Genomic DNA, 26628 nt, shown 5'->3' on the forward strand with positions numbered 1-26628 from the left:
TGCAAAAATGAAACTCACTTGGCATGCCTTTTATTCAATTTTTTTAGAGCCCAAAAAACGAAGTGTTCATGATAAGTATTTAAAACAAATTCCCTTTGAATCAAATAACATCTCAAGAATTTTAAAGCTTGTGCAATAGCATAGAACTCCAAATCATAAATAGAATACTTGGATCTAGTTTCATTCAATTTTTCACTAAAGTAAGCAACAGGTTTTCCTTCTTGATTAAGCACAGCACCAATACCAATATGAGAAGCATTGCAATCAACTTCAAAAATATTTTCAAAATTTGGCAAGCTAAGAATGGGAGCTTGACTCATTTTTGCTTTAATAATTTTAAAAGTTTTTTCAGCTTGAGGTGTCCACCTAAAAATTCCCTTTTTCAAACAATCAGTAATAGGAGAAATCAGATAACTGAAGTTCTTTATAAATCTTCTATAGAAAGAAGCCAAGCCATGAAATCCTCTCACTTCACTTATGTTTTTAGGAATTGGCCAATTTTGAATCGCTTCGATTTTTATCGAATCCACTTTTATTCCCTCAGCAGAAACAATAAAACCCAAAAATGTCAAACTCGAAGTCATGAAATAACATTTTTTAAGATTGATGAAAAGCCTTTGTTCTCTTAAGATTTACAATACTTGTTTCACATGATTTAAGTGTTCAGAAGGATGAATGCTATAAATCAAAATGTCATCAAAATAAACCACAACAAACTTTTTAATAAAAGGTTTCAAAACATGATTCATAGTTCTCATAAAAGTACTCGGAGCATTTGAAAGACCAAAAGGCATCACAAGCCATTCATACAGACCCTCTTTAATTTTAAAAGCAGTTTTCCATTCATCACCAGGCCTTATTCTTATTTGATGATACCCATTTCTCAAATCAATTTTAGAAAAAATTTTAGCACCACTCAGCATATCAAGCATGTCATCCAGTCTAGGAATTGGAAATCGATATTTAATGGTGATTTTGTTTATTGCCCTACTATTCACACACATCCTCCATGTCCCATCTTTTTTTGACGTTAATAAAGCAGACACAGCACAGGGACTTAAACTTTCTTGAATAAAACCCTTTTTTAACAAATCAGATACTTGCTTAAAAAGTTCAGCATGCTCAGTTGGACTCATTCTATAGTGAGGAAGGTTAGGCAAAGTAGCTCTAGGTATTAAATCAATATAATGTTGAATTTTTTGCATATGAGGCAACCCAATTGGCAACTCATCAGGAGTTATATCAGAAAACTCATCCATTAAAGCTTGCATTTCTTTAGGAATATGAAAAGCAGTATCAGATTCTTTTCCCAAAACCAAATAAGCAACTTCAGAATGTTTCAAATCATTAGCATTTAAAAGCAGTTCAGGAGAAGTAATTTTGGCAACCGTATTATTCTTAACAGGCAAATCAGGCACATGTTTTAGTGGATGCAGAGTGAACTCTTTGTTATTTTGAATCAATGTGTATGTATTTTCCTCCCCATTGTGAATAGTTTTATGATCGAATTGCCAAGGTCGTCCTAGCAAAATATGGCAAACTTCAAGAGGCACAACATCACAAAAAACTTGATCTTTGAATGATCCCCCAATTGATAAATTGACAGTACATTGCTTATTGATTGGAACTTCACCCCCTTCAATGAACCAAGAGATTTTATAGGATTTGGCAAGTGGTTTTATCTTAAGTTTAAGCTTGTCAACCAGTTTTTAAAAAACAAAATTTCCAGAACTCCCACTATCTATCATAAGTGTGCAGATTTTTTCTTCGATAGTGCAAGCTGTTTTGAAAATGTTTCTTCTTAGCCATCTATCCCCTTTGTCAATTGTTGTTGTTAGGACTTGTCGAATTACTAAAAACTCTTCACCTTCATCCCCTTCAACATCAACCTTTTCTATTTCATTGTCATTTTCAGATTCAATTTCGATTACTTCTTCCTCCAAATTTTCATCGTTTTCAATGAGATTATTTCTTTGTGGATTGTTTTTCCTACAAGTGGCAGAAACATGACCATAAAGCCCGCATTTATAGCATGGTCCAATTAATTTAGGCTGATCAGTCGGCTTAGCACCCATAATCCCTTTTCCTTTATTAGAATTGTGATTTTCAAAAGTTTTAACTTTCACACCAGATGTTCCCCCAGAAGTTTGAGATTGAGATTTAGCCCCTCCAGTTGTTCGACGTTTATATGTTTCCACAAATTTATTGTGACCCATTTCTCTTTGATGTTGCTTTCCAATTTTAAAGTCATACGATAAGCCTCGTCAGTTTTAATGATATGATCCAAGTTGAGTTGATCTTGGATTGACCACATTAAGCCATTGATGTATCTTGAAACAGTTTTTTCTTCAGATTCTTCTAAATCGTTTCTTGATTGAAGTTTGTAAAACATTTCAGTATATTCTTCAATGGATTGATTTCCTTGTTTCAAATTATTAAATTCTTGAAATATTGTTCGAGCATGATCAGTTGGCAAGAATTTTCCTTTCATTTTCTCCTTCATTCTTTCCCAATTTTGGACTTTTTCTTTTCCCCTCCTAAGTCTATTATTTTGAAAGTTTTTCCACTAGGTTAAAGTATGACCAGAAAGTTTTAAGCTAGCAAAGCGAACTTTAGTATTTATAAGGTATTTCTTTCCACTAAAAAAATTGATCCATCTTTTCTACCCATTCAAGAAATTGATCGGGTTGTAGCTTACCCTCAAAGTTAGGAACATCAATTTTAATTCCATAGTCCCAATTTCTTTGTTGCCTACGCTGATTTCTAGGAACCTCCTCTTCACTTTCAGAAGTTTGAACATTAGGATTAGCATTAGCGTTATTAACATTCAAGTTCTCAATTGCTTCAGCCATGGTATTAATTTGTTGTTGCAAATTATTCAGTTGTTGCATAAGATTTTGTCAATCCCCCGAATTATTAGCCATTTTAGAAATTAGAAAAGATCCTCCAAATAAAGCCAACAAAAAACACACCAACCAAGGAAGAGAACTTGTTCTGATACCAAACTTGATGCAAGCACACTAGATTAGAAAAGCCAAACAAGGAGAATAATGGGAAAAACTATAACCAAACTCGATTCAAATAGTAGCAAACATCTATTAGCACAAAACCAACGGACAAAAACTAGAAGAGAAGTCAAGAGAAACAAAAAAAATAAAAAAGTCGCTATCCTCAAAACAACCGACAAAACGGTTTCCTCACATGCAACGAAATATAGGTTAAGTAAAATATGTGCTTAGGGCTAGCAAACCGATAGTCCACCACAGCAAGATAGTCCAAACGTCCAATCCAAACTCCAGCAAATGCTCCCAAATCAGCCAACAAACATCACCTCAGCTCAAGAAGAAGGATAAAAATGGAATGGAACTTGCGTAGAGAATAAAGAGGTAAGAAGCCCAGACGAAATATGTAAAACTTCAGTGAAAATTCGATGTCGTCAGAATTCGACGAAATAAATTTTATTAAATTCGTCACGAAATTTCGATCGAAATGGTATAAAGAACTTGTATCTAATTTCGCACGGTTTGAAAATTAGAATTCACCAAAGTTCGTTAAGTAATTTTTGGCCTTTTATACCCATTTTACCCTTCATATGACAATAGAGAAATTATAGGAATAAGGGCACATGCGTAAAAGCTTTTCCTTAAAGCCCTCATAAGCCTAAGGGATCGAAATATTCGGTCCCTTGTTGTGTTTCTCTCGACCGAACGAAGAGAGGCGATGGGAGAAAGGGAGGAGCGGCGTCGGCTTGGGCTCGGGGGCGAGATTCCGGCGAGATTCTTTAAGAAAAGCGTAGGAGAAGGCTTGAGGTAAGTTCTTCTTGAAGAATATGAAATTTTTCTTGAGTTTTATTGAAGTAAAAAATTTTTAGGGTTCGATTTTTCTAAGGGATTCTTTAGAAAACCTTTAGGATTTGTCTGGATCTATGGTTTTATACCTTACATGTCAAGATTTCTTAAAAAAACATTAAATCCGAAATTTAGGGTTTCTCTTTTTATGTTTTATTTTGTAGGGATTGTTAGAATGATGTGAGGGAAGGGTTTTGGATTAAGAAATGCAAATATTTCTTAAAGAATTTTGATTTTAAAAATTAGGGAAAGCTTAGGGTTTTTCCTAACTTAGGAATTCTAGGGTTGCATGTTCACTAAAGCTATTCCAAATGACTTAAAGATGTCTCTAAATAAAAAAAATTGCAATTTTGAGAAAAAAAATAATTTTCTTAATTATTTTATGATTTAATTCCGAAAATAATAATGATTTATTTATATGTATAAGAAAGGGGAATGTTTTTGCATGCTTAGGTGATGAAAATAATAAATAATGAAATGCTAAATTTTGGGGTTTTATTTAAATCCGAAAATAACAATTTATTTTAAATGAAATTAATAATTTTGGAGATTTGAATGCTTGTGATAATATTTGGAATTTCTTTTCCCTTAGGTTTGAATAAGAGAAAGTGGTAAGGAGTGCGAGGAAGTTTAGCGAAGAAAGGCTTTAGAGTAAGTGACACATTGCATTCTAAAATTCATAGATTTCCTTATGTATTGCCTATGTTTATTAGCCTCATTAAATTCTCTTATGTTTTGCTTATGTTTAATTTTGGATATTAGCACAAATCTCAAATCTTGTATTATGTTCTTTATGTTGCATATGGTATCTTCATGAAGTGTTCATGAGAATATATTTTACTTTCATGCCTACTACAAGCATTCACATACATGTGGCACATCATCTGATTTTATGAAATCCCTTACGTTACTATGTAAACAATCTTATTGTTATGATTATGGAATACTAAGTTTGTGTATGCTGAACTGCGGAGTACCAAATATGGATAAGGTTCTTTGGAACAATAAGGCTCTTAGAGCAATCTGATGATAAATGACCAATTATGAATTTGTACTTGATCAGTACAATATGGGTACTCCAGTACGGGTGTATACTATATGAGAGCTATATCATGTAAGAGTTATAGGAGATAGACATATGATAGGTAAGAAGGAACATTACATATGGCATCAATTCTTACATATGACATTAAACTTACATATGGCATTAACCTTGACATAAATCTTGCATATGACATTAACCTTACATAGATATACGATGTTATCTTTGCATATCAAATTCTTTTTCATTGTATAAATTTTAGATTGAAATTTGTCATTTGCTGAACGTAGCTCACTCCCTAGCTTTGGGAAAATTTTCAGGAGAACCTACTCATAAGTGATGGCCGAACACCCGAGGTTTACATATAGTTGTCGCGCAACGGATGACAGGTTCTTACTTGTTTTTCCTAGTTATAGCTACTTTCTTTTGGGTGGTTTTGTCATAACATGAATAGATTAAGTTTATAACCACTTTGTACATGAACTTTCTTTTTGTAATGGTTTGAATGTTAAATACATGTTTTGAAAAAAGTTTAGAGGCGCTTTTATGTTCCTATTGAAATCTTTTGGAATTGTTATATATGAAATATGATGATTAAATTATTTTGAACGTCCGATTCCATTCCCGCCTCATATTTACGAGCTAACCAAGTCGGTCGTGACAAAATAGAGGAGAAGAAGAAGTGGACAAATGATACTATCAAGAATTTCTGTACTTTTTATTTTATTTGAACAATAGTATATTTTATTTTATTTTCTTTTTTAGCTATCCAATGATGGAAAGCATCCAGTGATCATGGTAAGTTGTGCATAGAGCTTGGTAGACCTTTGGTTTGCTGGCTTGATTGGTCCATTTGCTTCTACTGGTTCACGGGTTGGTTGGAGGAGGTTGGGTTGGAGCTCATTCTCTTAAGTTGCTTGAGCTGAAGTTTAGTAGCTCATTAATGTCCAAAAGGTAACTCATTAAAAAGGATTCAATTAAGGGGTGGACTTGTCCCTTCTCCTTCCCCTTTCTCTTGTCCCTTGGAAAACCGTGGCTTGTGTTTAATTGTGGCATATTTCTATAAATTACATTCAAGGGAAGTTACTGTTTTCCGAGCCATTATCCCTTAAATCCGGCCGGCTGCTGTTCTTTTCCGTGCCTGGGCTCTTTCCCGAGAACATGACTCTTTAGTTCCGTGGCCTACTTGTTTCCCGTGAATGCTTCTACGTTTTCTCATGATGGGTTGTTTTCCGAAGAGCATTTGGGAAGTCCTATAAAATATGATGCTTTGGTTCTAGAGGAAATTAATGTCATATGGCTCTTGGCATTCCTCTACCTTGCCTATAAATAAGAGAAGATGTTGTGAAGGAAGGGAGTTGATTATTTTGAGCATATTTGCTATTAACCTGCGGGTTGTTGGAAAAGCTTGCGAGCTTGTTTCATCCTTTCTCATCCCCTCCGGAAATCCTGCGGGCTCTTTCCACCCCTCTTCTTGGCTTCTAACCTCTTTCGTCTCTCCGCAAGTGCCACTCCATCTGTATCCTTCTTCTCAAAGTAAAGCAACTTTAGGGTGTCGTATCTGGGTTGATTTGAAGCATTTGTTAAGGAGATTGGATAATCTTGCAATGGTGGACCATCGGTTTGCTAGTTCTATGCACTTTTATTATTTAACTTACAATTCGATGCATGTGAGGAACCCGCTCTGACGGTTGTCTGAGGATAACGTCTTTTAATTTTCTTTATTTCTCCTAGTGTTTCTTGTTGGGTTTTGAAGTTTTAATTGTCTGCTTTTATTTTAATAAAGTTTGGTTTCAGTTGTACCCATTGTGTCAGTTTTATTCTTGTGTCTACATCAACTTTGTATCAGAGCAAGTTCGTCTTTTTTTTTTTTTTTTTGGGTTTTCTTTCTCTTTTTTTTTTTTTTTTGGAGTCTTTCTCTTTTGTGTTTAACAAACATGGCTAATGAACAAGGGGATTGGCAACAAATAATGCAACACCTGAATGATTTGCAATATCAAATTAATACGGTAGCTGAAGCAATTTCTAATCTAAATGTCAATCAAGCTAACGTTAATCCTAGCATAATATCATCTGGGAGTGAAGAGGAAGAACCTAGAAATCGAAATAGGCGACGAAGAAATTGGGATTACGGGATTAAAATCGACGTTCATCATTTTGAAGGAAAATTGCAACATGAACAATTCATAGAATGGGTAGAGAAAATAGATCAGTTTTTCGAATGGAAAGAAATTCCAGATAATCGAAAGGTTAAATTTGCAAGCTTGAAACTAACGGGGCATGCATTAACTTGGTGGAAAAACTTACAAAGCAATAGATTAAGAAGAGGCAAAGAAAAAATTCAAACTTGGGATAGGATGAAAGGAAAATTTCTACCTTCTGATCATTTAAGAACTATTTTTCAAGAGTTTAACAATTTGCGTCAAGGTAATCAAACTGTAGAAGAATACACTGAAAACTTTTATAAATTGCAAGCCATAAATGATTTGGATGAGTCTGAAGAAAAAACTGTAACGAGATACCTCAATGGACTAAAATGAACAATTCATGATCAACTCAACTTACATCATGTGGTTAAACTAGATGAAGCTTATCGAATGTCTTTGAAAATTGAAAAACAACATTTGCGAGGAAGCAACAAAATTATTGAAACATATAAACGAAGACAAACGGGTGAAACTAAAACTCAGACTCCTATGGGAACTTCGAGTGTAAAAGTTAAAACTGTTGAAAGTCAAAATCAGGAAAAAGGAAAAGGGGTAGCAGGAAATAAACCTTCCGAACAATCTAAGCAAATTGGACCTTTTTACAAATGTGGGTTATATGGTCACTTATCAGCTACTTGCAGGAAGAATAATTCTCCTCGAACTAATTTCATAGAAGGTGAAAATGAGATAGAAGAAGAGGAAGAGAATGAAACAGAATCTGAAAATGAAGCTGAATTAAAAAATTTTGATTTAGAAGGTGATGAAGGAGAACCATTGTTAGTAATTCGATAAGTTTTAACTGCTCAAACTGAAAAGGAAGATAAATGGCTTAGGAGAAACATCTTTAGGACTACATGTACTGTTGAGGGGAAAATTTGTACCCTAATGATTGATAGTGGAAGTTCAGGAAACTTTGTGTCGCAACATATGGTAAAAAAGCTTAAACTGAAGACAAACCCTCTTATTAAATCATATAAAATATCTTGGTTCAAAGAGGGAAGTGAAGTTCCTATAACTAAATAAAGCACTGTGAACTTAACAATTGGAGGAACTTACAAAGATCAAATTGTCTGTGATGTTGTGCCTCTAGAAGTATGTCATATCCTTTTAGGTCATCCATGGTAGTATGATCATAAAACCATCCACGACGGAAAGAAGAACACATATTCTTTCATTAAAGATAACAAAAAATTCACACTCTTTCCACAAAAAAACATTCCTGATCCGGTAATAAAAAAACAAAAAAACTGCGAAATCTTCCACTTCTTAAATGCTTCTGAATACCAGTGAATTAACAAAATCTGATGTGATATATTTGTTTCTTGGAAAAGAGTCTGATTTATCCTTAGAAATCCCAAAAGAGATACAACCTTTGCTTGATGAATTTTCTGATTTAATACTTGATGAATTACCAGCTGGCTTACCTCCAATGAGAAGCATCCAACATCATATTGATCTAATTCCTGGAGCTGCATTGCCGAATCATTCACATTACAGAATGAGTCCAAAAGAACATCAAGAACTTTCTAAGCAAGTGTCTGAACTATTAGAAAAGGGTTTAATCCAAAAAAGTCTAAGTCCTTGTGCTGTGCCTGCTTTACTTCAAAAAAAGATGGAACTTAGAGAATCTGTGTAGATAGTCGAGCCATAAATAAAATAAAAATCAAATATCGATTTCCAATTCCTAGGTTAGACGACATGCTTGATATGCTAAGTGGTGCTAAAATTTTCTCAAAAATTGATTTGAAAAGTGGGTATCATCAGAAAAGAATTAGACCTGGAGATGAATGGAAAACTGCTTTTAAAACTAAAGAAGGCTTATATGAGTGGCTTGTTATGCCTTTTGGTTTGTCCAATGCTCCGAGTACTTTCATGCGAACTATGAATCATGTCTTGCGACCTTTTATTGGAAAATTTGTGGTTGTATATTTTGACGATATTCTGATTTATAACATTCACCAATCTGATCATCTTTTACATGTCAAATAGATTATGGAAACTTTGAGAGAGCAAAAACTGTACATCAATTTGAAGAAATGTTCTTTTATGACTTTGAGTTTAACATTCTTGGGCTCTATTGTGTCTGCTGAAGGAATCAAGGTAGATCCTGTAAAAATCGAGGCAATAAGAAGCTGGCCTGTTCCTAAAAACATTAGTGTGTAAGAGGTTTTCATGGGTTAGCATCTTTTTATCGTCGATTTGTTAAAAACTTCAGTACTGTTATTGCTCATATTACTTATTGCTTAAAGAAAGGAACTTTTAAATGGACCCCTGAAGCTGAAAATACTTTTCAACTGATCAAACTAAAAATGAGTCAAACTCCAATTCTTAGCCTACCAAATTTTGAAAAGGTTTTTGAAGTCGATTGTGATGCTTCACACATTGGTATTGGTGCGAGTCCAGAAGGGAAGCCTATTGCATATTTTAGTGAAAAATTAAATGATGTTCGATCTCGATATACTACTTATGACTTGAAATTTTATGCTATTGTTCAAGCTTTGAAGTTCTGGAGATGTTACTTGATTCATAGAGAATTTATTTTAAACACCGATCATGAGGCTTTGCGATTTTTTGGGTCACAAAAAAATCTAAACAAAAGACACGCCAAATGAGTTTCTTTTTTACAAGAATACACTTTTCATATCAAACATAAAACTGGAGTTTTGAATAAAGTTGCTGATGCTTTAAGCCGAAGATCTCATTTGTTGATAATTGTTTTCCCGACTGTTACTTCTTTTGATTTTTTGAAAGACACTTATACAAATGATTATGATTTTAAAAACATTTGAGATACTTGTTGTGCTTCTGGAACTGATCCTTCTGCTCAACTTGTTATACATCAAGGTTTTTTGTTTAAGGGAACTAGACTTTGCAAATCTAAAGGTTCTTTAAGAGAGCAACTTGTGAAAGAATTGCATAGTGGAGGTTTGGGAGGGCATTTTGGGCAAGGAAAAACAATTGCTTTAGTTTAAGAAAAATATTTCTGGCCTTGCATTAGAAAAGACATTGCTAAACAGGTAAAACAATGCAAGGTATGTCAAGCTTTTAAAAGAACTACACAAAATTCTAGTTTGTATACTCCTCTGCCTATTCCAAACAAACCTTGGGAGGATATTTCTATGGATTTCATTTTAGGCTTGCCGGTTACTCTTCAAAAATTTGATTCTATTTTTGTGGTTGTGGATCGATTTAGTAAAATGGCACATTTTATTCCATGTAAGAGAACTTCTAATGCTTCTTACATCGTTGATTTGTTTTTTAAAGAAATTGTACGTCTGCATTGTAACACCCCACAGTTCCCCTAAACAGTAAAGTAGTGTAACAAGAATAAGCATACATTTCCATCACTAAACATCTCATTATGATTTTATTACATTAAGACTTCATATAAAAGGTCATATAAACTTCATCTAATACTATAAAGGAAACATGTACCAATTTCTAAGTTTCATCCAAAACCCAGTACAGAGCCACTAAGGAAAACCAAATAATTCATAGTAATACATGTCTAATTTGCTTTCATACCTTAAAAATTAAACTTACTAACAGAAGGTAACCTAACATGAAAAGAAGAAACACTTGCATAAATTAGCTTGCGTCAATATTCTCTTTTCCATTTCCTGTAACAACAGCCAGAAGAATGTTCTGGTGAGCTATGAGGCTCAGCAAGTAATGCAGGATTAATTAACAATTAAAATAATATAACATGAATAATTACAACTTTGAAAATTATTATTGAAACATTACAAGTCTTGATCAATATTATGCTTTGCTATCTTTTAAATCTTTGTTGAATATAAATTTTAGTTTTTTTTTTTATCTCTTGTAAGTATCTTAGAACCTTCTCTCTTATAAATAAAATCCAAGGGAGCCGATTGCTTATTAGCTGAAGAACTCTGAACACATTACAACCCTGGTCTTTGTTTGATCCCTAAATAACAGATATTTCATAAAGCATAACTCACTAATAAAAGAAAATAGTTAATTAATTACGCGACTGATATCAAAATTAGGTCTTGATTGAACAATCGTCAAGAGATGATTAAATTTGAATATGTAACATCAAAAATGGAAGTAAACTGATAGTTTTAAATATAAAATTTCAGCACTCTTGAAATAGGTTAAAAAAAAATAATTGAAGTGAAAATGTATGTATCAAAGTTATAAACAAGGTCCTAAGAATAAATGAACCCCATTCCTTGTCAAAATAATTGCTGCAATTTCTTCAATGAAAACAACAATATAAATAATTAAACACCAATGTTCCTCAGTGAGTAAATTACTAGAGAGAATCAGTACTTGAAAATGGAGGTGAGACCCAGGGAAAAAGCAAGGATATATCCATGTATCGGGTCAGAACCTGAACAAGTGCACAATTAAGGATTAAGATCAACACAGTTATTAAGGAAAATAAGGTCCCATGATGCATTATAGGTAAATAGAAAGCTCAAAAGACAGTTATGATATTTGGAATCAGATTAAAGACACTGCTGAACTTTACACAATGTTACAAACAATCTAAATTTAACAATAATCCAGCAGGAGTGTTATTTCTCCAAATTTAGGAGAAAATTTAAATAAAAGGCCTTTCAACCTTGCATTGTGGGTAAGGGAGTCCAATGTGACTCACTAGGTGTCATGTATTAATTGGAATGTAAAAATGTTAAACTCAGGTCCTTTCATTTAAGCCTAATCAATCATGTTGATCATTATACATAGCTGATATGTATTATGAAATTTACATAAATATTGACGGGCATTGATTCATTATGATATATATATATATATATATACATAACTAGTGCAAAATCTTCAAGTCACCTTGCATTATATATATATATATATATATATATATATATATATATATATATTAAAGTTCACTATAATGAATACGGCAAAATATAAGTTAAAAGTTAAATCTGAAACACAGTATGTTTGGGGCTCAGCTACTAGTGAACGACTTATTCTCCTTCTTTTTAATGATTGGAAGCTTGACCAAATTCTTAATATAACTATGATATCATTAGTCATGACATGTACAAACAATTTTAAGGAACAATGTAGATGAACCCATTGTCAATTTTGTTCAATAAATTTTTAAGGGTTCATAAAAATTTAATTGAAATAATTTACACCACCTTTCTGAAGAAACTGAATCAGCTTATTAAGAATAAGTGGGCTGAGAAAACCAATGCCATCATTTACCATCTGCAAAAATTTTAAACAAAAGCATGACTTAAGCTGGAAGTCTGTGCACCTAATTTAAACCAAGAGAATAAAAAAAATAAGGCCAGCATATAATGAGTAGCAAAGGTACCTAGAGAAATGTGGACTTCAGATTAGCATGTATAACAATGTAGATAAAAATGACAAATAATAAATCATAGCAATTAACTTATTTTACATGAAATTTTACTATCGTCAAGGCATTTAGATAAAACTTCATAATTCAGTAAAAAGGCATATCAATGAATCTTAAAATACATCGAGAATCTCAAGTATAGCGTGTTGCAGAATCTGTTAGACAAATACAATCAATATCATCTGTAAGTACAGAGGAGCACATGTTGCAAATATTTTAGGTGCTTGCTAACATAATATTGATTTAGGCTTCGTTTGGGACGGTTTTTTTGTTACTTCTTAAAGCAGCTTTTTAGTTTAAAAATTAAATTTTTATACTAGAAAGCTTCTTTAAGAAGCAATAAAAAAGACGTCCCAAACGAAGCCTTAATTTACCGCAGGAGAAAGCAGGTCTGCGCCCACTTAGGAAATTCTGTCAAGCTTAAGCTCAAGCCGCAATAACAGAGGATATTGCATTCCACTATAAGCTAAAAGAGCTTCATCTAGAATCAAATCTTGGGGATAATATATAGCATATGGTGGTCTGATAGAAGCCTTGGTTATAAAATTCTTACCAAAGAACATCAGAAACAATGGCATTTTAGAACAATAGGCTTAATCAAATGGACTGCCTGCAAATATTCGAGTCACCAGTTTTTTATTGCTAACCACCCAAGAAAAGAAAGATCTTAATAAAACATTTAGAAACCAAGTTTTCCTTGTTGCCTGAATGACACTCGTTTGGTGCACACTGAACTACCAATTCATGTTTAAGTTATATTCTGTTTACACCTGAGATCACAACCTTAAAAAGTTCATCCAGTTTGAATAGAGAGTAATCCTGTCCTACAATCCACATCCAATAAAATAAAATGTTGGTGTAAAAAGAGCAAGAAATATTACAAACTTCCTATTGCTCCATGAAATAAAATATGGCTTAAAAAAAGAGCTAATATATGGTTCTCTCGAACAATGTACTCTTAAGATTTCTAATGTTAACTAACAAGTATGAGCAAAAGTGTCAATATCCACCTATCATTTGCAATACATCATAGCATATAAAGAAAAAAGGTACCTTAAGTAATCCTAAACGCAAGTAAGGCCAACCATATGCATGAAACATGGCTCTTAGCAAAGATCGATCAGTCTTTGGCATGCATTTTTCAGCCATCCAATGCCTTAACAAGGAATTATGACAAGAAGGCACAAGTTCATTTGGTAACTGAACTAAATCTTCAAAGTCAAGCTGCTTTTGGGCACCAAGATCCAGCATTGCATTGGCAAACTTAAAAGTTAAAGTTTCCCAGAAGCTGCAGCTATTCTGTTCCTGTAAAAGTAAACAAAAAGGAAAATATATCTCAATGAGGGGACAAAAAGCAATCATTGAAGAAAACTGAGGTGCACGTTTAAAGAAATAAGAAATTTCCATTACATGCTTGTTATTAGCGAATACAGAGCTCTCAGTTAAGCAAATGAGGACATAATTGAAGATGGAAGCACATGTCCAAGTGATCTAGAAGCTTAAGAAAAAAAAAAAAAAGCAACTCCAAGAATTGCAAAAAAATAAAAATTAGTTCTAACCATAAAAAAACAGATATATAACTTTTAATATGTGCAGATCATCTAAAAGAGTTTATGCAGCTTTTTCCAATATCTAGGAACAGGACCATGAAAACTTCATAATTATTCATTTCCATTAAGATCTGAATGCAATGCAGTTAAAGATTTTTTATGAAAGCTTCAGGCTAGATCTTCCAGAGAAATTTATACAATGTTACATTAATCATACAAATTCCTTCTCTAAATATTCCATTTAGTAAAATATTCCCAAACATATCTACAATATCATCAACATCACTAGCCTTTCGGCTGTTTGGGGCCATTTTCTGAATCCTTCTCCAATGCTATGTAGTCCTAATTTCTTCTACACACCACAGCAGTGCATATTTTGTTCCCCCTCATACATGATCAAATTACCCAAGTCTATTTTTCAATGCCTTATCTTCAATAGAAACTACTTCGACCGTACCTCTAATCTGATCAATTCACGCTTTCTCTATCATAATTTGATCACAAATTCATTTTAACATTCTCATTTCTATCCGAGTCAATTTGACAATCATCTTCACAATTTGCAACATTTGGATCAACAAGAACCTAGCATAAAACAATGGCCTTCCGATGACCCGATTAGGAAAGTAGATGGATTAGATTTGACTTATGTTAAGAAAGGTAGAGGTAGACCTAAAAAATCTTAGTTAGAAAATTTTAGAAATGACATTTCTTTATTAGATTTAAATGAGAATTTAACTATTAACAGGACAAAAAAAAAACTATTAACAGGACACAATGGAAAAAAATGATACATGTAGCCGACCCGACATTGTGGGATAACGGCTTGATGTTGATGTTGTAGTGTGTGTGTGTATTAGAGCTTTAGAACCTTGGGTTTACTACAAAATAGACCAAAGGTATGCAACTCAATTTATATTTCACTTAATCTTCCAACAATATTAATTATAGCTATCAATTTAGCATTTGAGTTGCATACCATATATTGAACCTTTGTTATACTAGTTTTCACCTTTTTTCTTCTTCTTTTTTTTCCATTTATTAGCCTTAAACTTAAAAGAAGAGATTTAACCTATCAAAATTATATTATTTGCAAATACTATTCACTAAGATTCCTCAATTTGATTATCAATGCAAAAATCTCCAAAACCAATGTAATGATCGGTTGACGTAGTCGATTAGTTCATTAGGACATGCGAGCTAGTTCCATCCCATAACAAAAACATAAAAGAGAGCTTGCAGCAGGGAAAAAAAAGGGAGATCGAGCAACGTTAAGAGTTATAGTTCCGTTAATATAGAGAAAAAGACAAAGGAATCAATCAAGAGATGGAGGGAGGAGACAAGACATATCTTCAAATGGGAGATAAGCGAGAGTGAACAAGTGGAGAGGGACGGAGATGAATGATCAATTGCGGTCTATAGAGAGAAAGAAAAAGCAAGGAGAAAGGGGAAGAGTGCAGGGAACAGGGGCGTTACAGATGAAGCTACACTCGATAGAGAGAGAAAGGAGGAGACAAAGAGAAAGAGGGAGAGGAAGAAAGTCAAGACAAGCAATTGAAGTTTTATATAAGACGATACTAAGCTTTAAGAGATGACACATACATCCACATCAAATAGAGACATTGAGAAGTGATGTAATCAAAAATTTGGGAAGGGCCCCAAATTTTTTATCACAAAAGAAAACTCATTCTAGATATTAGAAGATTACAAGAAATCACAAAAACTAGACAAATTAGACAAAAACAAACTTTTTATAAGATAAAAGATTATTACAAACTTGGATAGTGGATACAACACCTTACAAATACCTTACAAACTTGAACACAAACAAACCTAAAGGAGCTTCATTCCATTAGAAGAAGAATACAAGTGGGGTGTAAACATGTGGGTAGAAGAAAGAGATAAGAAGCCGAGAAGAAATGGAGACAAGCTCGCAAGCTTTCTCAAAGAGGAGAGGAAGGAGAAAAATTGGACAAAGCTCGCAAGCTTTTCCAAACAATAAACCCGCAGGTTTAGGCTCCAAAAATCACTTACATATCCATCTCTAAACATACAAAACAGTCCCTATTTATAGGTAAGAAAGGGAATACAAACAGCCATTAAAACACATTAATATTTTAATTAAAAATAGGAAAATGAATGGCCAACAGCCACAAAACACAAATTCCCAAACAGCACAGCAAACAGAAAAGGAATATCACGAAACCAAGCAGAAAACAGCAAAACCGAACAGTCCAGCACATGGAACCAAGCAGCCAACCCGTGGAACCAAGCAGCAATTCACGGGAACCAAGCAGGGAACGGTGAAACCGAGCAGCCCAGCACAGGAATCAAGCAGGGAACCCAAAACTGAACATCCATCCACGAAACCAAGGGGGCAAAGGCATGGAATTTCTCCCAACACAGGGAAATCAACAGCCAGTCACGGAAATCCAAGAGACAAAGCACAGGAAACCAACAGCCATATTCGAAAATCCAAGGGGCATTGCACGGGAAAACAACAAGCACAAGGAAATGAAAAGACAAAGGGAAGTAGAAGAGGTTCTAGTGGAGAAATTAAAGAGACACAAGAAGAAACCAAAGGGGGGATGAATCTAGATTTGCCAATAAACACACAAATTATGAGCTGGATTAAGTAGTGGGAAAGCATTTATGAGCTGAAACATAAGAAAAGGCTCATTAATGAGCTGGCTCAAGTAGAACTTACAAAAAATTTCAACTCAACTTGTTTTGACCCCCCCCCCCCCCCCCCTCCCCCCCCCCCCCACCCTTTGCCTACATCAGACTCCCCTACTTGAAAAACTCATCACCCGATGAGTTGCCTTTTGCTTTCTTCTGAGGAGGCGAAGACGGTGCATCCAGTTCTTGAATTTTTGCTTCAAATTTCTTCTTGCTCTTTCTCCAACTGTCTTTGAAGATACTTCTTCCTTTTCTCGTATTTATCATCACATAAGAACATGTGATATTGAAGTTTGTATAATCTGTCTTGTAGTGGATCTGTTGAATCACCTTCTGTTGGAATCCATCTGTCCATCGGAAGAGGGACATCAAGATTTTCTGGATTGTTTTCTTCTTTGACTGAATCGATCTTTCTGTCTTTTTCCATTTTTTTCTAAAAAAAAAGACTCAACAAAACAAGACTCACAAACAAAACTTACACAATAACTACTATGACTTACCACGATTTACTTGACAAACCGACTCATAAACCCAGGACTTACTAACTTGCTCTGATACCAAATTGATGTAAGCAAAAATTTAGGAAGGGCCCCAAATTTTTGATTAAAAAAAGAAGACTCTTCCTAGATAATAAAAAGATACACCAAATTACCAAAATCTGATAAAATACGACAAAAACAAACTTTAATATTATAAAAGATGATTACAAGACGCTTACAACTCTGGACGCAAACAAACGACGCAATAAAGACAAACACCTAAAGAAGCTTTGCTTTGAGAAGAAGGATACAGATGGAATGAAACTTGCGGAGAGACGAAAGAGGTTAGAAGCCCGAGAAGAAAGAGGAGAAGCTCGCAAGCTTTCCTAGAGGAGAAGGAGAATGGAACAAGCTCGCAAGCTTTTCCACGATGAAAACCCGCAGGTTCTATCCAAAAATCATAATCATCACCTTAACCATCAAACTCTCTAAAACAGCCACATTAACCATCTATATAGGCACAAAAGAGGAATATAAACAGCCATAAACATTAATTAAAAGCTATTAAATTAGGGAATATGAAATGCCAACAGCCACCACACATAAATTCCCAAACGGCACAGCAAACAGAGAAGGAATATCACGGAACCAAGCAGAAAACAGCAAAACCGAACAGCCCAGCACATGGAACGAAGCAGCCAACCCGTGGAACCAAGCAGCAATTCATGGGAACCAAGCAGGGAACGGTGAAACCGAGCTGCTCAGCACAGGAATCAAGCAGGGAACCGAAAACCGAACAGCCATCCACAGAACCAAGGGGGGCAAAGGCACGGAATTTCTCCCAGCACAGGGAAATAAACAGCATATTCGAAAATCCAAGGGACATTGCACGGGAAAACAGCAAGCACAAGGAAAAGAAAAGACAAAGGGAAGGAGAAGAGGTTCTAGTGGAGAAATTAAAGAGACACAAGAAGAAACCAAAGGGGGAATGAATCTAGATTTGCCAATAAACACACAAATTATGAGCTGGATTAAGTAGTGGGAAAGCATTTATGAGCTGAAACATAAGAAGAGGCTCATTAATGAGCTGGCTCAAGTAGAACTTACAAAAAATTTCAACTCAACTTGTTTTGATATCTTCAAATGGGAGATAAGCGAGAGTGAACAAGTGGAGAGGGACTGAGATGAATGATCGATTGCGGTCTATAGAGAGAAAGAAAAAAGCATGGAGAAAGGGGAAGAGTGCAGGGGACGGGCATTACAGATGAAGCTACCCTCGACAGAGAGAGAAAGGAGGAGACAAAGAGGAAGAGGAAGAGGAAGAGGTAGAGGAAGAGGGAGAGGGAGATATTCAAGACAAGCAATTGAAGTTTTATATAAGACGATACTGAGCTTTATGAGATGACACATACATCCCCTTCAAATAGAGACATTGAGTAAGGTATTATGGTTATCTTTATTTGATTTTCTCTAGATATGAAATAAGATAATATCATTTTTCAATATCTATTATTTCATATTAATAAGCTTAATTTAATATTCTGATCGCAAAGAAATTGTGTCAGCACTTCAGAGCATTTTGGAAAACAAAAGGTAAACTTAAAAAAACGTTTGAATTTTCTTGTATAAATTGGGTTGGAAACCTAAGGTTAGTAATTACAATTATGTGAGGAAGAGAAAGAGGAAGTGCAAACCTAACGAAAGAAGATTGATAAAAGAATAACCAATGCATGTGAATTAAACAGAAATTAGAAAATTTATCTGATGAAATAGGAAATTCAAAATATGATTTTATGGAGGATAGTACTTTCTATATGCTAACACTTGATTAGTAAAAAAGGATTAGATTGCTTGGGGTGAAAATGAAGAGAATGAGATGACAAAGTAGTGGTTTAAAACTGGTGTATAAATGAATAGGTGATTACTTTTTTTTATTTTTGGCAATTTCAAATTCTTATTCCAAGCTTGACGCAATGAATGGGCACGTACTTTCATATGCTAATGTAACCATTAAATTATTATAAGGATGCGTCATTTCCTAGCAAAATATTTCATATTGTTAAAATATAGATGAAATGTATTTTATTTCAATCACATGAATTGTAAATTTTAAAAGTAGTTGTTTATATCAAAGGAGACCAAGGAAAGATTCATACCCATACAAAGTAGGAGGCACGAAGCTGGAAGCCTGGAACAATTAAAAGAATAAATATTTGTAAGTGGCAAGCCAAATTGTAGCAGCAAGGGCATTAACCTAGGCACCCACACTGGAGTCAGCATATGTGCCAACATCACATGGACACCATAAAACATCAAAAGCATGCCACTGGCACAATGCGGAGAGGGATCTGTGAGCAGGAGCAAAGGGTTGAATCAAACGAAAAGCGCACTGTGGGTATGAAGCAGAGCAAGTTGAATGCAAGCGCGGAGAGGGTGTAACGCCGCGCAAGTGAGCACGATAGAAAGTGAATTAATGTCCGACATGGAGAAAATAATGGAGGAAAATTCCAAGTATATTAGGATTAAAGTTAGAACTCAAATTAATAATTCAAGTTTTAATTCAAATTCTGATTTAAAATTCAAAAGGAGGATAAGTTTGAAAATTTTCGTGCAAGAAATTTAGAGAAGATTGTTGAGGGAATTATGAAGAATATTGTGGTGAAAAATATGGAGGATATGGATAAAATAGTTTAGCTTAAAAAGGGAAAGAAATAAATCAATGGATACAACCAAATTTCAAATTTGATTTTTCCACATTTCAAAACTTCCGAAATCATTTTTTTATTAAAATTCTTAATTTTATCCTTTTTTTTTTTTTGTTGGATTTTTTTTTTGGAGTTTTCTACAACTAAACGAATGAAATAGTGGAATGAGGTGGTCTCAATTTGAACCAAAGGAAAAAGGCTCTGGATGCAATAGCAATGAAAACCATTAATACAATAAAAAAACTATTACTGAAAAAAAAATTTGAAATCCTAAATGTGTAAGATCTCACAAACCTAAATTGTTGTGGGATAATTTTTTCAAATTCATGTGGATAACATATGTAGTGAGAGACCAAAGAGATTAAGAAGAGAAGAAAGTGATGTCATGATATCTTAAAATCTCAAGGTTGAAATACACATTAATTTCTTCATTAAAAAGACCATGGATCTAGGAACTTTGACCCAGATACCAAATTATGCTGAGTGGGGCAGTAGAAGCAGAGATAGTGTTAGACTTCTAATGCCTTTATTTGTTGAGAAGAAAAGAATCCGATGAAGAGAGAGAATTAGGCAAGTAAGAAGAAATAAGAGATTAAGAGGAAGTGATGGATAAATGCCTCAAAAGGAGAGAGGCAAAACTGTTAGAAACTTAAATGCCACCTTGGTTGATGGGAAGACGCAAAGCAATAAAAAAAAACATGAGAAAATTTTCAATAACAACTGATGCAAACAGAATACAACTATCAAACCCAACAAAGTAACAAAACAGCCAAGGGAAAAAAGTAAGTAATAACAAATGTACTGTCATAGAAGACATACCAAACCTCCTGTTGAACATTTATTGTCAATATTGGACGAGATAAGTAGATCCTCAACAGAATTGAAGTTCCTGAGAAAATTCCAAAGCTCAATTTATTAGCTTGAATAATGCTTTAATTAGAAAAACTCCTCATGTAAAAGTTACTGCAGTTCATATCTCCATTTTTTCTGCTTCCCCTTCATGTCACAATACAATTGACAGTCCTATCATTCTGGAAGAACAGTCCTGATGCTCTATAAATATTCATCATAGCGCTAGTCTCAAACAAAAATATCCTTTCATGGCAATATTACGATAGTTGTTAGTGAAACAAAGACAATCCTCGCAAACATCATAAGGGCAGTCACGTAGAGGTAGAAATATCAGCCACAGTTGAAGAAGGTTGAGAGGGTAATGATATATGTATGATAGATGATGTAGACATGACCAGAACCTGAAAGGCCGTGAGTCTGGGGACTTTATTGGCAAAAATGTGGAAAGGACAAAAGGGAAAATCTTCCAGCAATAGATGAAAAATGCTTGACAATCACAAAGGCTCGTAGTCTCAGACTCCTAAAAAGCTCCAAAAGATGAGACATCCACCTGTGTAAAATGGTCCATTCTCCAAGCCATATGCTCTTTATGTAATAACTTAAAATATACAATAAGATCAATGATTTTAAACAAAAATATACCAAACAACCTAGTAGATAAATTCAATTGCCCTTTTATAAATGTCAGACTATAGAACTACAACTATGGTTAAGAAATGGATTGTGTATCATCTCCTTCACCAAAAAGAACTACTACTATGATGAAGTCAAAATCATCGAAAGCATTCTATGCATAGCAAGAAGAATGCTCACAAAATTTCATTTGATTTTACTGCTAATTTATGAATCGTCATCTCATTCTTTGAACCTCACTCTGGTGATTTTTTTATGATAAACTCATTAGGAAAAGAAAATATCAATACAGTGATATAGGCAAGCTTTGGGCTGCTTGCTGCCTCTTAGTTTGGGCCTTTGCTGCTCTCGGGTTGGACTTTGGCTGCTTTGATTTTGAGCTAAAATGATGAGATCTTCTTGGGTTTTAGCTCATTAATGCTTGATCTAATGTTAGCTCATTAATATGAGGAGCTATTGCACTTGAAAGCTCATTATGTAGAGTTAAATCTTGTTTCTTCCCCTTCTTGTGTCTCCTTAGTTTCTTCCTTATGAATAATGGTTGTGGGCTGGTTGCCTTTTCGGTTTTCTCCCTGGCTGCTTTCCCGTGACTTCCTCTGTCCCGTTTCCTGTGTTGGCTCTTCGGGTCCCTCCCTGGATGTGTTCCCGTGGTTCCCTGGCTGTGTCTCGTGGCTTCTCTTCCCAGTTCTTGGGCTGATTTTTTGTTGTTGTTTTGTGGTGTTTATTGCCCTTCCTCTTCCCCTTAGCTGATTGGTTTAAATAAATGTTTATGTGGCTATTTGGCTGCCCTTTTATCCTATAAATATGTGATGTTTAGAGAGTTTTTAATAAGATATTATGGTGATGATTTTTGGAAGAAAACATGTGGTTTTTGTTTGATAGCTTGTGAGCTATGTATCCCCTTCTTCTTCTTCTTCTAGGATAACTTGCGAGTTATGCCTTCTTCGTCTCGGCTTCTAATTTTCTTCTTCTCTCCGCAAGTTTGACGTCACTTGTATCCTTCTTCTCAAAGCAATGGAAGAAATGCAATTTTAGGAAGTCGTATGTGTTGTTTTATTTTTATTTAATAAGTTTGTAAGCGTCCTTTGTTGTAAGTGTCTTTATATGATATAAAAGGTGTTTTTTTGGGAATTTTGTGTCGTTTCTATTTCCTAGGAAGGTCTAGTTTTTGCTGGCAAAAATTTGGGGCTTTTTCCCAAATTTTTGCTTGCATCATACAAGATACAAGATAGTGTAGGAAAAAAATGTCCCAAAAGTAAAAAACCAAAACAAAAATAAAAACTAAGTTAACAATAGGCTGCGAACAAAAGTTAAATGTCAGAAGTTCTATTATTTTTTTTCATTCCAATTTACCCAATGAATAGCTAAGAAGAATAAAGACCGTGACTTCAAAGTTTTCCTTGATATGCATATGCCTCCACTTAGTGAGCAAAGAAATATGGGGGATTTACATACATAGCACCCAAAACTATCATATTTACATATTTAACACAAACTTCATTATATATAAAATACAACACTCCATTAACAAAATTCTCAACATGCATCAGGTTGCAACACCACACAACCACACTTTCTTCATCTCTGCCTACCCCAGTTGCTGCTATCATTGGCACCGCTAGACTTCCCTCCATCTTTCCCTTATCTCCTTCCTATTTCGCCTCCACCCCCTCAAAGATATGTCACTTCCCTTCCTCCTCTCCCTCTTCATCTTCCTTCTCCTACACTACAGGAAAAACTGGTAGTTCCGACAAACTTTCAGACGGATAGACGGCCGCCGGAAATATCAGCGGTATTTTTGACGGAAGCTATCCGCCGGGGTTTTCGGGGACAATCTATCGAGTAATTCGCTAGTTTACTTAAAGCCGGCGAAATGTATCGGAGGAAATTTCTCTGAAACAATTCCGGCAGCTATGCTGGCGAAATATTAATCGGCTTACTTAAATGTGTCGAATTAGTTCCGGCGGAAGTTCCGCCAGAAATGCTGCCGGAGAAAACCCTATTTCGGACCCGACCCATCTTCCCTCCAATTACGCGATCTTCTGCCTCACGAGATTTCTCCTCCCATTCTCGCACTCATGAAAATCGTCTCCCGTGGGTTCGTTGTCATTCGTTGTTCGTTCACCGCCGATGACCGTTCCCGCTCAATCATCATCAATGCTCCGCTCTCGTGTTTATCAAAACATCTAGTGTGTGGTAAGTTGTGTAGATGCTATAGTATTTATTAATCTGGTTTTTCGTTTTGATTTTAAGAAGATGTTTAATTTTTATTCTATGAGTGCTTTGAATTTAAGTGGTTATGGTTATAAATAACTCTGAGTGAACAGTATCACCCTAACATGAACAATGTCATTTAAAGTGTTCTAAGATAGTGAGATGTACATGTCATATCAAAGTTGTATTTTATGGCTTTTATTAATTGGAAGATTTTAAAATTAATGAAAAATAGTTTTAGAGAATATTCAAACTTACTCAATTTTTAGAACAATAACGGATTGAGCCAAACTTGTCCAATAAATCTTTCTAATAAAAGCTTGTTTATAAACTCATTAATTTTTTTAATAAACCACTTGGGGTGAGTGTCATGTCCCTCAATCTTTCTAAGAAGCTGAACTTCTTCTTCTCAGTCTGCCACTCAAAGCTAGCCAAGCCCGCCTTTACCTACTCCTCCAGCTAGTGATCCTCAGTTTTACTCTCCAGACCCCCATTTTCCTTCACCAGACCCCCGATTTCCTTCATCAGACCCCACGCACAGTACTCCCTTCTACTTGGCCTTACTACCCCCCACAACATTCTCATGGAGTCCCTCCCACTTATCCATATCCACCATATGTCCCTCCATTCTACCACCCACCACCCCCTCAGCCCTCTACAGGTGGACCTTCCACCCTGATGGTCCACCCTGATTGAATCAGAGTAGACGTCAAATGGGCGCATATTGATTGCACCTGAGAGTGACATGTATGTACATATTATATTCTTAATACTACTAAGATAATTTGAGAAATATTTTTTTCACCTAACACATTTTTTGCTAGTTTTATCCGTCGAAGCAACTAACGCATAAGATATGGGACATCATACAGAGCAGGTTTGATGCTCCTTATATTTCTTGAAAGAAAATCCCAAAGGAAGTGTACAACTTATGTTTCAAGGAGTTTAAAGTTAGTTATTAGCAAAACTATTCTTTTTTAATTAAGCTAACAAAAATATTTTATATTTTATCTTTTTATATGCAAAAAGATTTTTACTAGTTACCCGAGCACAATGATAAGATTAGAAAAAATTTTGAGAGTGTATAGATTGAGCTTACTAATGCTTGGGGCAGCCCAGATTATATCAGGAGGAGGGACCAGAATAGACAGAACTGAGCTTTTGACGTTAGGGGCATGGGTAGTTCACTTCATATTAGGGGCTCAATTCCACACATTGAGCATTCACGACGTCTGATAAAAATTTTAACAAATTTTAATAATTTTTTTAGTTATGAATGCTAATGTAAGTATATTTTAGAAAGTGTTATTAGGTAGAGGATTGATATGTTGTTGAGTTGCATAGTCATACCCACAAACAACAGGAGGACCAGCAATGGCTGGATGAGCGAACAAGGTGAACCTACGTGAGTATATAAGTTTAAAATTTTATGTGTCATGTGTAAATTGTTTAATCTTATAATAACTTTTATAGGAAGAGTATATACGGCTTCGAGAGAGCCAGGCTGGAGCAGGTGAGAGTTCCTCTAGGAGATCTGCAGATTATTCTGACTACCGCACTTGGTCTCAAGCGGTAAGTGGAATGCAAAAAAGTACAGATTTATAGATTAGGCTCGCAAGCCTACGCATACGAAGGGCAGACCTCTGGTGGCTCCAGCTTCTCAACAAGCAGCCATAAGACTTTGTATAGCCAACATGTGGCTACCCTTACAGCAGAGCTAGATCGAGTCAAAAAATCACAAGCTAACATGTAAATGCAAATGCAGATGCAGCAAAGTCAGATAGTGGATGAGTTGCAGAAAATGAAGGAGCGGTTTAGTGGAAAGCAACCAGCATCAGTAGAGGAAGAGAATGACGAAACATATTCTAATTAGATTGAGTTTTTACTGGACGTGTTATTACTATGTGTTTGTAGATTTTATGTTGTGTTTTTATTGTATAATGAACTGGATGCTTATTTTAGAACTATTTGGTAATTGCATGATATTTTCTTCTGATCATATGTCTTATTACTTTAGCCTCAGTGTTTCTATTCAAAATAAAAAATCAAAACTTAAAATATTTGAAATTATCTAGTTTTCTTTTTTTTATGAAAACGAATCAATTTTTTTCGAAAATAAATAAATTTTAAAAAAATATCATTTTTAATATTTTCTAATTAAATCTTCTTAGGTCTATCTTTACCTTTCTTAACAAAGGCCAAGTCTAATACATCTACTGATCTACTCTCCTAACAGGGTCATTAGAAGGCATTAGAAGGCCGACATTTTATGTGATCAAACCATCTAAGACGACTCTCACTAATCTTATCTGCCACTGAAGATACTCCAACCTTTTCATGTATATACCCCTTTTGCATTCTATATCTAAGTGTAAATCCATTCATCCAACAGAGCATCCGCATCTCTATAATACTTATTTTATGCTTTTCTTTTAATAGAAAACATTCTACGTCATAAAGCATTGCAGCTCTGACCATCATCTTATAAAATTTTCACACAAAAATATAAAAAATAAAATCAAATAAAAAGTTGTCTCAACAACGCCAAGTAATTATATCAAACATTGGCAGCACTAAACAACATATATTATGATTATTCCAATCAATGAAAAATAAATAAACATATATTGAAATGTAATGAAGAATCTCTTAGATTCAAACAGGTGTTAAATAGCATTAATAGAACACAAAAGATAGAATCATAATGTAATGAAAATTGAAGAACTTCAAGGAGCATAGGATTATTTGTGCTACCTGATAATACTTGATGACCGCATTGCTTTAAGCGTGGTGATAAAAATACCAAACATGATTTCAGTAGCAACAGATAAAACCTCCATAAGATGTGTCTTTACCTATCAAATAGGATATAAAATAAGCATTGTACTAGTACATGAATTTCTAGCTAAACAACTTAGGTAAAGGGACCTCTCAAACTACATAAAGGGCTTTCTAATTAGACCCGGCAAAATATAAGGATAGAGAATGAGAAAGTAACAAGCATTGATGGTAAAAAACAACCTATTTCTTTTTATCAATTGTCTAAACAGTAACAAT

General features: G+C 34.6%; 1 protein-coding gene across 1 annotated transcript in view; it reads right to left on the reverse strand.

Annotated features, from left to right (window-relative positions):
- Positions 1–26628, reverse strand: part of LOC110094443 (ABC transporter C family member 13) — a 48937-nt gene that overhangs the window by 17186 nt on the left and 5123 nt on the right. Inside the window, exons 6-10 of the mRNA XM_020819677.2 lie at positions 26326–26426; positions 20692–20761; positions 13513–13764; positions 12236–12305; positions 11397–11457 (exon numbers count right to left, since the gene is read on the reverse strand). Of these exons, the coding sequence (XP_020675336.2) occupies positions 11397–11457; positions 12236–12305; positions 13513–13764; positions 20692–20761; positions 26326–26426 (554 nt within the window). The remainder of the gene's footprint in view (positions 1–11396; positions 11458–12235; positions 12306–13512; positions 13765–20691; positions 20762–26325; positions 26427–26628) is intronic.

Source organism: Dendrobium catenatum, unplaced genomic scaffold, assembly GCF_001605985.2.
Source record: "Dendrobium catenatum unplaced genomic scaffold, ASM160598v2 fragScaff_scaffold_629, whole genome shotgun sequence".
Lineage (NCBI taxonomy): Eukaryota > Viridiplantae > Streptophyta > Magnoliopsida > Asparagales > Orchidaceae > Dendrobium > Dendrobium catenatum.